The following is a 13,933-nucleotide window of genomic DNA, read 5'->3' as shown; positions in this document are numbered from 1 at the left end:
ACTACTTCAGCACCTACTTATAATGCGGGAGGGGTGTAATAAGAATGTAAGCATCCAAATATAATGTTCTAGGGCAAAGGTTCTCCAACTGTCATCTTTAGACCGCTAGTAGTCTGCAGACAGTGGTCCATGGAGAGCTGTCTGGTCACATAATTCTGGCTCCTCCTTTATAGTTGTAAATTACATTACAACAGCTAAAAATACATTGTATACTTTCCTAAAATTACTTCTCTAAATAAGCAATTGCTGTAGTTGCCTGGAAGATATTACATGATTGTGAAAATGAGGGGAGGTGGTATAGGAGACAATGTGGTTCACACTCTAAAAAAGTTTGAGAACCTCTCTTCTAAAAGGACAAGTTCATGACTAAGAAAAATCTTCTTAAGTATTGATAAAATATAGATGAAATTATTTGATTTATTCACATTAGCTTCTAAATGACTCTAGAGATATAGGATAGCAGATGGGATGCTATTTAACAAGGCTTGGGAATGCAGTATCAAGATGCAAGGCTGTGTTGGATGAGAATTTTTTATCCTTCTTTTGAACATTACAACTGAACAAAGGTACATAAATGTTTGTTCATTTAGATTCTGAGTAAGCAGCTTGGAGGGATCAAATTCTGTGAGAGTTGTGCTGATCTGCAGATTAAAAAGGCATGCTCTGCATTACTTTCATATGAGACTATAGTATTCTGTTAGTTCTAGGAGCTACAGAGCTAACCCCTATACAGTACATGGGCACATGCAGGATTTTACAATCACGACTATCTATTTAGGAAAACAAATATGATTTCACATGCCTTGAGCATTACAGCTATGAGCAATGATCTCATGATCAGTCACCCATAATGAACTGTACCATTGTATTGTAGGTGCTATGCAACGTGAAGGAGATACTTGTAGGCAGACACGCTAAAAAGCAGTATGTAAACAGGCCAGGCACGTGTTTAGATTCTACTCCTGTCTTTAACTTCATCATGTACTTGTGGAATATCAAAGGCACAAAGCTCTATCCTGTGCCAAGAAGTAGGAAAATATTGTGGAGGGAAATGCATTTCAGCAGCTAGTGCAGCATCAGATCAGTTGCTGTGTCATGCAGTTACAGGGCCATTGGCACTATTCTCCTGCCCTGCCTTCTCAAGTCCTCCAAAGATAGATCTCCTCTTCATCAAGCTCCCTAAACCTGGCAGCTTAATCTTGAAAGGCAGATCCAGGTTATTCTGAAAGAGTCAGTAACCCTTCTAAAATCCAGTTTACTTTCTACCTCAAAAATCATATTCACACATAGGGAGAAATTATTATTATTGGTGCAATGAAACAAAAAATAATGCTAGAAAGTCAGGAATTCCATCACTTCTTGACTTCTCTCTGGATGGACTTTCCTTGGCCCTAAGAGTCAGCACCATAAAAGGACACAGGTTGGTAATGAACAGCATCATTAACTCATGGACAGGCAGGTTCAAGTAGCTCCTCTGCCTGACTCAGAAAAAAGGTTTTCATCCCAGACCATTCTGAACAGGCAATGAAAGAATCAGAACCTACATCCCAGGCTAGTGCTCTAACCACAGGGCTACAGAGAAAATCTCTCTCTCTCACACACACACAAACAACCCGAGAACCTGATGAAATATTCATTGACATCGATAAGTTTCCGTGAAACATTTTGGTTTCAACAAACTGGCATTTTTCTATGGAAAAAAGTTTCATCTAAACATTTCCAACCAGCTCTAATGAGCATCTTCTCTTGATGCACATTCTGATTTTTGAAAGCTGCACGTCTATCAAAACCAACCAGCAAACCAATTTTTCCATCTTCGGACCTCAATTTAGTCTGGCAATGATTAACCTCTCATTCCTGTGAGTCTCTCCCTTCAGTACTGTTTTATTTTATTTCAGCTACAATTGCTTTCATCCTTTATCAGCTTGGCTGTAGGAATTTGTGAACTAGCTACTATTCCCGTTGAAGAATGACATTCATGTGAATAAAACAGTTCTGACCCTCTAAGGCCTATGATAAAAACTCACTTTCACACTTCCCAAGAGATTTTTCTTTCCCCTTTCGCTGCTCAAATAGTGACTATCAGAAGGAAAAGAAATGGCATAACCTGGATGTTGAGAGAAGTTAAAACCTTTCCTAAATGTACTGTGAGTTTCAGATAATCTGTTTCTCTGTTTCCTTCTCATTCCAATTCCTTCATTCTAATTGCATGGATAAAAGAACCTCTCTCAACATGGATCAAGTGCTGTATTAGGGAGGACTATGATGCTACAAGAAAATTAAGGCATCAAGGATCGTTATTCCAGATTATTTACTTCTTCGTGAGAAGATTTTACTAAAACTGAGAAAATTTGCAGACCAGCCACTTGATCATGTAGTCAAACTGATCAACACTATACAGAGTTATCACTCAACTAGAAGGTGCTCTTCAGAGTGGTCCCCAATGTAAGTCTATGTATGGCGCAGGTGCTATGCTTCATGATTATACACATGCTTCTGTGCCTTACTCTCCTTTTCTTCTTTTCATTGCTTGCTACTTCCCAGCAGCAAAGGATCAGTGGAGCTGCCATGGTGCTGAATGGAAAGTATTTTTTACATGCACATTTCCTTTCCATGACTGGCATCTCCATGAATCTTCCATTCCCTGGTCTCTCTAGAGTCTCTCAGAGAGGTGCAGATTTCTGCATTCTCACGTCTCTGGGTGGTTATTTGTTTTATGACATACTGTTGTGAATACAAGTCCAAAAATTGCAAACAGTTGAAACCCCCCTATTTTGCTGTGCAAAAGCTTGTTTATTCACACATAAAGAACTGTCTTGCTGTTATAAAAATCCCTCAGTTAAATGCCTCAGTAATACACTTCCTGGGGGAAAAAATCCTGTCAATCTGAGTCTTAGAGCCGAACAGCCTCTGGTTACCAGTTACCAGAGGAAGTAAGTGCGCAGGAACAGGCCCTTATCGGAAAGCCAACTGTTCCTTGTTTGAGAGAGTTTATCTCAGGAACCAACAGCAGAAGTGTCCTTAATGGTCTTCAGTGTCAAGACAGAATATAAGGGAGGAGGCAGCTTTTTTCACTAATCAAGTCCCTGACCATTTGGGGCTTTATACATTGAATCAGCACCTTGAATTTGACATAAGTAGGCCGTGCAGAATGTGGGGAAGTTAGATCACTGTGGCCAGCCTCACTTACCAGCAGATTGCTTTTTTCATTGTATATTTCTGCATATAGCAGGAAGGGAGTTCAAGGGTATTGTTTTCCCATGTGTGGGCTAATCATATCATGGGTCACAGTGTGAGGACAGAAGCCTCTCAGGGAGGGGATAACCCCCCCTCTGGGACAGATGGGTGAGGAGTTGACAAGCAAGGTAGGGGAGCGGGTAGAATCTTGAGTCAGTCTCAACAGTGTGCTGATGAGTGCATCTGAGCTGGTACGGAAGGGAAAGCAACAAGTCAGGTATGGGTCTGACACAGTTTACTTCCTTCCTGGAGCAAGAGAGGAGCCAGGGACTAGATTGTGACTTTCTGAGTCACAATCTAGCCTATGGTCTGTTTCAAGAGCAGAACAGTTATGTGGTGCCTCTTAGTCAGGGCTTTGTGGCAAAGCTACAATCTAATTCTTAGGAGGTAGGCAACAGAAGCAGCAGCATTCCAGGTGGCTTACAGAAACACCTCTAGAGTATATTTCAGAAATCCAGCCTGGAGGTGATGGAGACATGCATGACCATGACCTACACATTTTATAACAGTCTAAAAAGTTGTTTGAAAAGACCTATTGTTCTTTTCAAGTTTAGCAACTAAATAGTAAAGATGTACTAAAAATATGCCAGGCCAGGGTATAAATTCATGAGCCTTTACCATGAAAAATGCATACTGCAGAAAGCAACCTCTTTGTTCTATTCCTTTTTGTTATATCCGCTAGAAATAATGACTGCAGAATCTCTTTCAACAAAAGGTCATTTATGTCAATGGACGAAACACAGAGGATCAGATCGCCTGCGGTAATTGCAAATTAATGCTCTACTGCTAATGCATTAACTACATAATATTGATCTACAATTGAATCATACAGGCTACTGTGAAGTGAGTTTTACTTTAGTATTTTTGTGCTTTTATTACTTTTCCCACAATACATTTTCTCTTTCTACTGGAATTTTCTATAATTGTCTCCACTTTTAGTTTCCTACAGTGTAATGACTTCTGCAAATTCATGTCTGTTCCTCAAAGGCCTTTCAAACAATCTACCAAACTATTGATGTGACATGGTAAAGTACACGTGATGCAAGTGACACATAAAAACAGATGGAAAATCTTATTTTTATAAATCAAAACTCCAGGAAAAAGCTCACTTAAAAAGAAAAAGAAGTTACTTCAATGACACTGCACTCTCTAACAAACCTAGAGTAAGAGACCAAACCTCAAAATGATGCAGTCAAAAATCAGTGAGAGCTTTGGGTATGCATGAAATGCAGGATTGGGCACATGTGGATAACATGGTTACTTACATTTATTTCATTTTATGTTGAAAAGAAATACGTAGACTGAGATATGCTATGACAAAGCACAGTACTAAGAGATCAGTGGTGGAAGCATTTAAATGCATCCAAGATCTGATTGAAAAGATAAAAAATGAATGCTCTTTCCAACCATTCCTGAAACAACACAAATTGGAAGAGCTATCTGTTTGTTTTAAATATTTTCACTTCCAGATAATGTGTAACCCCCTGGGGGTTTAGAGATCATGGCCCTTTTGAAACCTTTTCCTGAGGAGGAGGAAATGTTGGTTGTTCCAGGGGCATGGAAAGAGGGAGAGTGGAAGGGTGTGTGTGTCTGTAGCTTGAGACGAAAGGGCTACAGCAAGTATAACCCACACATCTCCTGGGTGTGGTGTTCGGTCCCATCTAGTGGCACTGAGACCACTTAGAGAGAGAGAGAGAGACAGAGAGATAAAATGAGTCTGCTCTACAGCCTTAGCTAACAGCCAGTTGGCTTTTAGCTCATGCTATAGAGACTCATGCACTAAGCTCCAGAGGTCCCCAGTTCAATCCCATCCACCAGGGTCTGTCCGCGTTACACAAGCAGGCCCTCACCCAGTGAAGTAGCCGAGAATCTGCCGGAAGCCTGGGAGGAACAGAGCAGCCGACCGGGGACACCCCAGGACAGGAACCAGGAGGAGCATTGTGCTAGGGAGGAATCACCCAAGAAGGAGAAACCGGAGCTGGACACAGTATCACTGTTGCCCAGGGATGTATGGGGCCATGAGTACTGGAGCTTGTGATCTTGAATTGGGAATAAGGAGGGAGGCTGTAGCTAGGTAAGTGGGGAGGTTGTCGCTCTGTGTGGGTTTGCAGAGAGTGACAGAATTGGGCACTGGAGGGGTTTGTTGTTGAAAGTTTACTGGGGTGCTGAAGATGACCAGGAGCACCCAAGTCTCACTGCCAGACTGGAACTCTGCCCGAGACTCCTGAATACTGAAGTTATGTCCACACTACCACAGTAAGTCGACCTACGCTACGCAACTCCAGCTATGTGAATAACGTAGCTGGAGTCGACGTATCTTAGGTCAAGTTACTGTGGGGCGTCGATGGGAGAAACTCTTCTCGTCAGGGTTAGAGTACAGGGGTTGACTGGAGAGCGATCTGCTGTCGATTTGGTGGGTCTTCACTAGACATACTAAATCAACCACCAGTGGATTGATCTCAGAGCGTCGATCCCAGCTGCAGTGTAGACATAGCCTGAGTGGAGACGCACTGCTCAGAGTCTGCCCTTTCATACGGTGGTACCACTGGGCCTGGGGGCCTCATGTTGAGTGTGATCCCATTTTACCATTCCCCCACTCTGCCACCTTGTTGTTTTTTCTCCATTCATCTTCTGTAAATAAATATTTCCCTTCCCTGTATTCATTGTACTGTCCTGGTGTGCATGTGTGATCACTCCAGGGGGCTTGGAACAGATTTTTCCCTGCTGCATTACTGAGCACCCCTTTTCTTGGCCAAAGCTGCCTGAAGAGTAAACTCCATCTTGGCCACATGGGTGCTAAAGTTACAAATAGTTAAATTGATCTGGATCCATTATAAACTTCCTTTATTGTATAAGCAATCTTGAAATTAATCATATGAAAATTTTGTGCTCCTCCTCCCAAAAGAGAGGCTAGATCAAATGCACTTCTAAACACTGAAAGGGCATCCATGATGAAGAGATGACTGGGCCAAATTTCAATGAGTGCCATTGGAACTGGCCACGCAGGGATGCCATTTTCATTTTCTAGGCTGTTCTCCATGTTGGTGGGGAGCAGAGGCACATAGGTCTGACTGCAGAGAGGCTGGTCCCTGCTGCAGCTGCCAGCATCCAAGGGCTGACCATGCTGAGATGAGATCCTGACAGCCCACCTTACAGGGAGTTGCGGCGCAGGGGAAGCTTATGCCACTACTATTGGAGCAAAGGTGCCTGGTCTCCATGTTCCTGCCAATTCTGGACTGTGCTGGCAATTCCCTTCTGGGACCTTGGGTGTGGGGGAAGCAGGGCTGGATGCGGTCTGGAGTTGCAGTTTTGGTTATATCTCATTCCATCTAGATATCAAATATGAGAGTCACTGTTGTTCTGATCAGATATTTTCTGCACCATCCTCTGCTGAAGGTTTTATGTTTTTCCCACCCTCTTCTACTTCTTCCCTTAGACAAGGGAAAGATCTACGGTCAATATCATTTTGGTTTAAGAACAGATTATATCCATTTATCTTATATCTATTCCTCACTGACTTCAGCTAGGCTGAAATAAGTCACTCTTAAACCAAAATAAGTGTCTACACAGGGTTTTGCACCCATTTATCTAAATCAGTTTTAAAAATGATTTAAGTTAAACCAACACAACTTGCTGGTATAAAGAAACCCTAAGAGGGGAAAAACAGGGCTCGTCATTATCTCTGTTGAGGAAATGATGCTGGAAATAGATGAGCCTTGCAATGTTCTCTAAAGGAGGTGTCCAGCCCAGTGTTCCATGCACAGAGCTCCACACTGAACATGAATCACTTTAATCAGCCAATACTTAATTAGTATTGAAAAATTATTCCGAGTTTTCTAGGTTCAGCAAGTGATTCTTTAATTAGCCACTCCAGAAACAATACCCATTCCACTCTCTCTGTATTTAGTTACATTTTAGAATTCACCATTATCTTCAGGGACATGTCTACACACAAGAAACCCCCCCCCCCCCCCCCCACAATCTGTATTAAGGAAAAGTGCATAGCTCTACATTTTGGTCTAGGTTCAATTCTAATTAGTGGCCATAAATTAAATGAATGTGTAGTTCTGAAAACACTCCCTTGTTGATCATACTTTTGTTGTAGACAAATATTGTACTAGAAGTAGCATCATAAGATTGGTGTGTGTGTGTGTGTGTGTGTGTGTGTATAAGAGACACAGAACTGAAGTAGCACTGAGACTGTTACCCAGACAAAGTAGCTCCATGATCCCTTTACCATAAAAGGAGAGTTTGAAATAACCTAATAGAAGTTTTAAAAATTAATAAGCACTATTAGTAAAGCAGATAAACAAAACAACTTACAGGATAACCTCATGTACTCTTCTGCCTGTTTGATACCAATACAGAGAGTTCAGGACTGGCTGTCAGGGCATGTGAGCCTCCTACTGCTTCTTCTTCCCCCAAAAGGTTACAGGTTTCACCACTATCTCCCCTTAAATCCAGAACATTTCACTGCACTTGTTTCTGGGGCTAGCAGACAAACAGTAGTTTGGGATCCCAGGGGTATTCAATTTGCCAACTACCCTGATAGCTTTCAATCGTAACTGTAGTGTCAGACCTGCTATTAGAGATCCCACAAACTCCTAGTACTGCGTGACTCTTCAGGGCTTATGCAAATAACCTCACCAATAAATTTGCCCAGGATTTTTTCTTCACCACAGCAAACCTGGGACTGGCCTTTGCCATCATTGCAGCTATCCAGTAAGGCCAGCCACACACTGGATCTAATTTTCAGTGCCAAAGGAGGTATTGGGAATGAAGGCACCATTGTCATGTTGTAGACCAGGGGTGGGCAAACTACGGCCTGCAAGCGGCACCATGCGGCTCGGCCCCGCTGCAGTGCTCCGGCCGGGTGCTGGGTTGCGGGGCAGACCACGCGGCTCGGCCACGCTCTAGGGCACTGGGTCGGGGACTGCACCACGCGGCTTGGCCGTGCTCCAGCGCTCCGTCCAAGGCTCTGGGTCAGGGGCTGCACCAAGTGGCTCCCAGAAGCTGCGGCATGACCCCACTCTGGCTCCTACCTGCTCTAATGGGAGCTGCAGGGGCGGTGCCTGCGGATGGGACAGTGTGCAGAGCCGCCTGGCTGCGCCTCCACATCGGAGCCAGAGAAGGGACTTGCCCCTGCTTCTGGGAGCCGCTTGAGGTAAGCACTGCTCGGAGCCTGCATCCCCTGAGCCTCTTCCCACACCCCTGCCCCATCCCTGATCCCCCTCCCGCTCTCCAAACCCCTCGATCCCAGCCCGGAGCACCCTCCTGCACCCCAAACCTCTTATCCACAGTCCCACCCCAGAGCCTAAACCTCATCCTGCACCCCAACCTCAATTTTGTGAGCATTCATGGCCTGCCATACAATTTCTATTCCCGATGTGGCCCTCGGGCCAAAAAGTTTGCCCACCCCTGCTGTAGACTGACTATCACCTCCTCCAAACATAAGTTTCCACCTTCATTTAGATGCAACATACATTATGTGTTCCTTCCCTGATTACTTATCGATCCTGCAGGCTTCCAAAGATACACAGAATAGAAGATTAGTCTCCACCCTAACACCATGGGGTTTATGTCCTGGTGAAAGAAACGCTATGATCACCTACTATCCACAGACAGCTGCTCAGTGCAGGCAAAAGGCTGAAGTGCCAATGGACCTTCTAGGACCCATACTACCAACACCCCCTGTTAATGAAAAAATCTATTACTCATACTAAAGTCTGCCTAGTGCTTAAGAAAACATCAGCCAATGCAACCAACTACTGCAAACTATCTAACATCCCCATTCCTTAGCCATGACTGTGATGCCAACAACATGTAAAGGATGCACAGCTCTGCATTTTTCATCACTCAAAACAAGTGCTTGAGGGAGATTGGTGCCTGGATGAAGAACAGCTATTTCAAACTGAATGCAGGTGGGACCAAAAATAAAGCCATTTGGAATTCCCTTCAGTGCTCAATAAGACACAGGATGAAAAGTCCCTGTTCCAAATAGCTTATGCTGGGCAAGACAGAAACTGAAAACACAGGATGTACTGGGAAGCACAAATGTATTAACTTCATTTGCTTAACAAGGGGAAGTGATTTAATTTGGAAACTTTCTAGGTTAGAGGAAAAGGTGCTACTTCACTCTTAAAAAGCTTTTCCCGGGTCAGCACAATAGGTTATGGGGCATCCACTCCATCACTGAACATCTTAAGTGAATGGCTCCTAGCAACGAGCATGGAGAGAACAATATAAACATTTGTCCCAATGGATCAATGATGTTAATGTGTCCTTTTTCCTTCTTTCAGGTGAAATCTTTAGTTTTAAGATAAATTACAGTTCTGTGATAAATTACTAATTATAATTTTTAAAGGAAAAAACCAAATACCTGTAGAACAGAAGCACCACTGTGGAGAAACTGCAGCCCACTCTCAGCTGAATCAATTCCTCCAGTTGCTAAGATGGGAAATCCTGGAAGAGCATGAGCTATAGCAGATACTGCTCGCAGGGCTATGGGCCTAACAGCACTTCCTAAAGAAAATCAAAATACAGTGTTAGCATGTTGGAATACTCAGCACTTAGATATGATGTGTGCATGCCCATCATGGGATGGCAGTGTTGTACTAGACAAACCATTAATATCAAGAACTAATATCTAATTATAATATCTAAAAATATATTAATTTGTAAATCGACATGTATCAGGTTTTGAATAGTATTATTACATGTAAAAGTGTTAGGAACGTGGGTGTAATAACCCTAAAATTGCAGACAGAAACACTTGCATATTTAACTGGATAAAACATAAAACTTGGCTCAAACATTTAAGCATCTGTTTTAAAAGAACAAGGAACAATATAATTAGAAACGGAAAACAATTCCATACAGTAAATTATAGATATACAGCTCTAAATTTCCACATAAGGGAGAAGGCTGCTTTTATGAACACAGATATTGTGCAAATAAAGGGAAGATTTTGAATTTGTTTTACGTAATCTGAATCAAACATTTTGTTTAAAACTACCATTCCAAATGCACTTTGACATTTCGGATATTATTTAATACATGTACCCTGTGGATACATTCAAGAATGTTGGTATCTCTTTAAGAAGCCCAGCTTTGATCAGATTAGCCCCTAAAATTGCATGGTACTATTCACATGAGCAAAGTTACTCATGTGCATACATGTTTGTAGGATTGGGGCCTAAATTTTCAAAATGGTACATGGGGATTTGGCCTCTCAATTTCTTGAGCCATTTATGGGAATCATGATAAAACCCTAGTGCACTGCTTAGAGAATTTACTCCATTTTGTTTAAAGTACATTAATGTTGGAGCGGCGAACAGCAGAGGCTAACAGAGGGAGTTTGCCTGGGATCTGTCCAAGAGGAGGTACGCTAAGTGCTGCATTATGGGGGCTGTGTTGGTGAATATCTGAGTGTCTGTTGCTGGGACAGTTTGTCAGTTTGACCGTGTGCTTGATTGCTTGCTTGTTTGTTTGAAAAGTGTGAATTGGGAATGCTTTGTTCCAGGTGGGCCTTGAGTGGGCCTGACTGGTATATAAGGGCAGTCAGTAGCGAACCAGCTGAGCGGTGAACAGCAGAGGCTAACAGAGGGAGTTCGCCTGGGGAGAGCTCACTGAGGCTTTCATCTGTGGGTTTCTCTGAGTAGTTACTGCAACAGCTAAGGAAGCTCTTAAGAGGAAGGTGATATGGAAGGTGAGCGATCAGCTGTTGTAACCTGCACAGGTTGTGCCATGTTTGTCTTTCTTCCACAGGACAGAAACAACTTTGTCTCTACAAAGTGCAAGCTGGTCTCCATATTGGAAGAGAAGGTTCGAGGTCTGGAGAAACAAGTATCGACTCTGCGTTGCATAAGGGAAAATGAAGATTTCTTAGAATAATCTCCTGACATCTGTCCATGTCCACAATGTTCTGAAGATTCAGAGCAGGCGGAGCAGGGACAGAAGGATTGTGAGGAGGTTTGGCAGCATGTGATCTCCAGAAGGAGAAAGAGGAGCGTCCATGTACCAGCAATGGAGATACAGGTGAGCAATCGTTTCCATGTTCTCTCTACAGGTACTAATGCGGAGAGTGGACTAGATGACACATCTGAGGGAAGGGAGCAGAAGGAGACTCCACTGATTGGAAGGCAAAAGATGCTCTGTCCTAGGGATGAGGGTTCCACGACCACCACTCCCAAGAGGAGGAGGAGGGTGGTGGTGGTCAGGGACTACCTCCTCAGGGGGACTGAGTCATCTATCTGCCGCCCCGACCGGGAAAACCGAGAGGTCTGCTGCTTGCCAGGAGCTAGGATACACGATGTGACAGAGAGACTGCCGAGACTCATCAAGCCCTCGGATCGCTACCCTTCCTGCTTCTCCACGTGGGAACCAATAATACTGCCAAGAATGACCTTGAGCGGATCACTGCAGACTACATGGCTCTGGGAAGAAGGATAAAGGAGTTTGAGGCACAAGTGGTGTTCTCGTCCATCCTCCCTGTGCAAGGAAAAAGCCTGGGTAGAGACCATCGAATCGTGGAAGTCAACGAATGGCTACGCAGGTGGTGTCGCAGAGAAGGCTTTGGATTCTTCAACCATGGGATGGTGTTCCAAGAAGGAGGAGTGCTAGGCAAAGACGGGCTCCACCTAACGAAGAGAGGGAAGAGCATCTTCGCAAGCAGGCTGGCTAACCTAGTGAGGAGGGCTTTAAACTAGGTTCACCGGGGGAAGGAGACCAAAGCCCTGAGGTAAGTGGGGAAATGGGATCCTGCGAGGAAGCACGAGCAGGAGAGCATAAGAGGGGAGGACTCCTGTCTCATATTGAGAAAGAGGGACGATAGATGAGTTATCTTAAGTGCCTGCACACAAATGCAAGAAGCCTGGGAAACAAGCAGGGAGAACTGGAAGTCCTGGCACAGTCAGGGAACTATGATGCAATTGGAATAACAGAGACTTGGTGGGATAACTCACATGACTGGAGTACTATCATGGTTGGATATAAACTGTTCAGGAAGGACAGGCAGGGCAGAAAAGGTGGGGGAGTTGCATTGTATGTAAGAGAGGCGTATGACTGCTCAGAGCTCTGGTATGAAACTGCAGAAAAACCTGAGAGTCTCTGGATAAAGTTGAGAAGTGTGAGCAACCAGGGTGATGTCGTGGTCGGAGTCTGCTATAGACCACCAGACCAGGGGGATGAGGTGGACGAGGCTTTCTTCTGGCAACTAACAGAAGTTGCTAGATCGCAGGCCCTGGTTCTCATGGGAGACTTTAAACACCCTGATATCTGCTGGGAGAGCAATACAGCGGTGCACAGACAATCCAGGAAGTTTTCGGAAAGTATAGGGGACAATTTCCTACTGCAAGTGCTGGAGGAACGAACTAGGAGCAGAGCTTTTCTTGACCTGCTGCTCACAAACAGGGAAGAATTAGTAGGGGAAGCAAAAGTGGATGGGAACCTGGGGGGCAGTGACCATGAGATGGTCGAGTTCAGGATCCTGACACAAGGAAGAAAGGAGAGCAGCAGAATATGGACCCTGGACTTCAGAAAAGCAGACTTTGACTCCCTCAGGGAACTGATGGGCAGGATCTCCTGGGAGAATAACATGAAGGTCAAAGGGGTCCAGGAGAGCTGGCTGTATTTTAAAGAATCCTTATTGCGGTTGCAGGAACAAATCATCCCGATGTGTAGAAAGAATAGTAAATATGGCAGGCGACCAGCTTGGCTTAACAGTGAATTCCTTGCTGACCTTAAACGCAAAAAAGAAGCCTACCAGAAGTGGAAGATTGGACAAATGACCAGGGAGGAGTATAAAAATATTGCTCAGGCATGCAAGAGTGAAATCAGGAAGGCCAAATCGCACTTAGAGTTGCAGCTAGCAAGAGATGTTTAAAGTAACAAGAAGGGTTTCCTCAGGTATGTTAGCAACAAGAAGAAAGTCAAGGAAAGTGTGGGCCCCTTACTGAATGAGGGAGGCAACCTAGTGACAGAGGATGTGGAAAAAGCTAATGTACTCAATGCTTTTTTTGCCTCTGTCTTCACAAACAAGGTCAGCTCCCAGACTGCTGGACTGGGAAGCACTGTATGGGGAGGAGGTGACCAGCCCTCCGTGGAGAAAGAAGTGGTTCAGGACTATTTAGAAAAACTGGATGAGCACAAATCCATGGGGCCGGATGCGCTGCATCCGAGGGTGCTAAAGGAGTTGGCAGATGTGATTGCGGAGCCATTGGCCATCATCTTTGAAAACTCATGGCGATCGGGGGAGGTCCCGGATGACTGGAAAAAGGCTAATGTAGTGCCCATCTTTAAAAAAGGGAAGAAGGAGGATCCGGGGAATAACAGGCCAGTCAGCCTCACCTCAGTCCCTGGAAAAATCATGGAGCAGGTCCTCAAGGAATCAATTATGAAACACTTAGAGGAAAGGAAAGTGATCAGGAACAGTCAGCATGAATTCACCAAGGGGAAGTCATGCCTGACTAACCTAATTGCCTTCTATGATGAGATAACTGGCTCTGTGGATGAGGGGAAAGCAGTGGATGTGTTATTTCTTGACTTTAGCAAAGCTTTTGACACGGTCTCCCACAGTATTCTTGCCAGCAAGTTAAAGAAGTATGGGCTGGATGAATGGACTGTAAGGTGGATAGAAAGCTGGCTAGATCGTCGGGCTCAACGGGTAGTGATCAATGGCTCCATGTCTAGTTGGCAG

At 44.2% G+C, this 13,933-nt stretch overlaps 1 protein-coding gene across 2 annotated transcripts in view; it reads right to left on the bottom strand.

Annotated features, from left to right (window-relative positions):
* Positions 1 to 13,933, bottom strand: part of DPYD (dihydropyrimidine dehydrogenase) — a 595,247-nt gene that overhangs the window by 70,842 nt on the left and 510,472 nt on the right. For both annotated transcript variants that reach the window (XM_034779205.1, XM_034779204.1), the window contains one exon: positions 9,617 to 9,759. In XM_034779205.1, the coding sequence (XP_034635096.1) occupies positions 9,617 to 9,759 (143 nt within the window). The remainder of the gene's footprint in view (positions 1 to 9,616; positions 9,760 to 13,933) is intronic.

This window comes from Trachemys scripta, chromosome 8 (assembly GCF_013100865.1).
Source record: "Trachemys scripta elegans isolate TJP31775 chromosome 8, CAS_Tse_1.0, whole genome shotgun sequence".
Classification (NCBI taxonomy): Eukaryota; Metazoa; Chordata; order Testudines; family Emydidae; genus Trachemys; species Trachemys scripta.
This window is presented reverse-complemented; position numbering and strand designations above follow the sequence as displayed.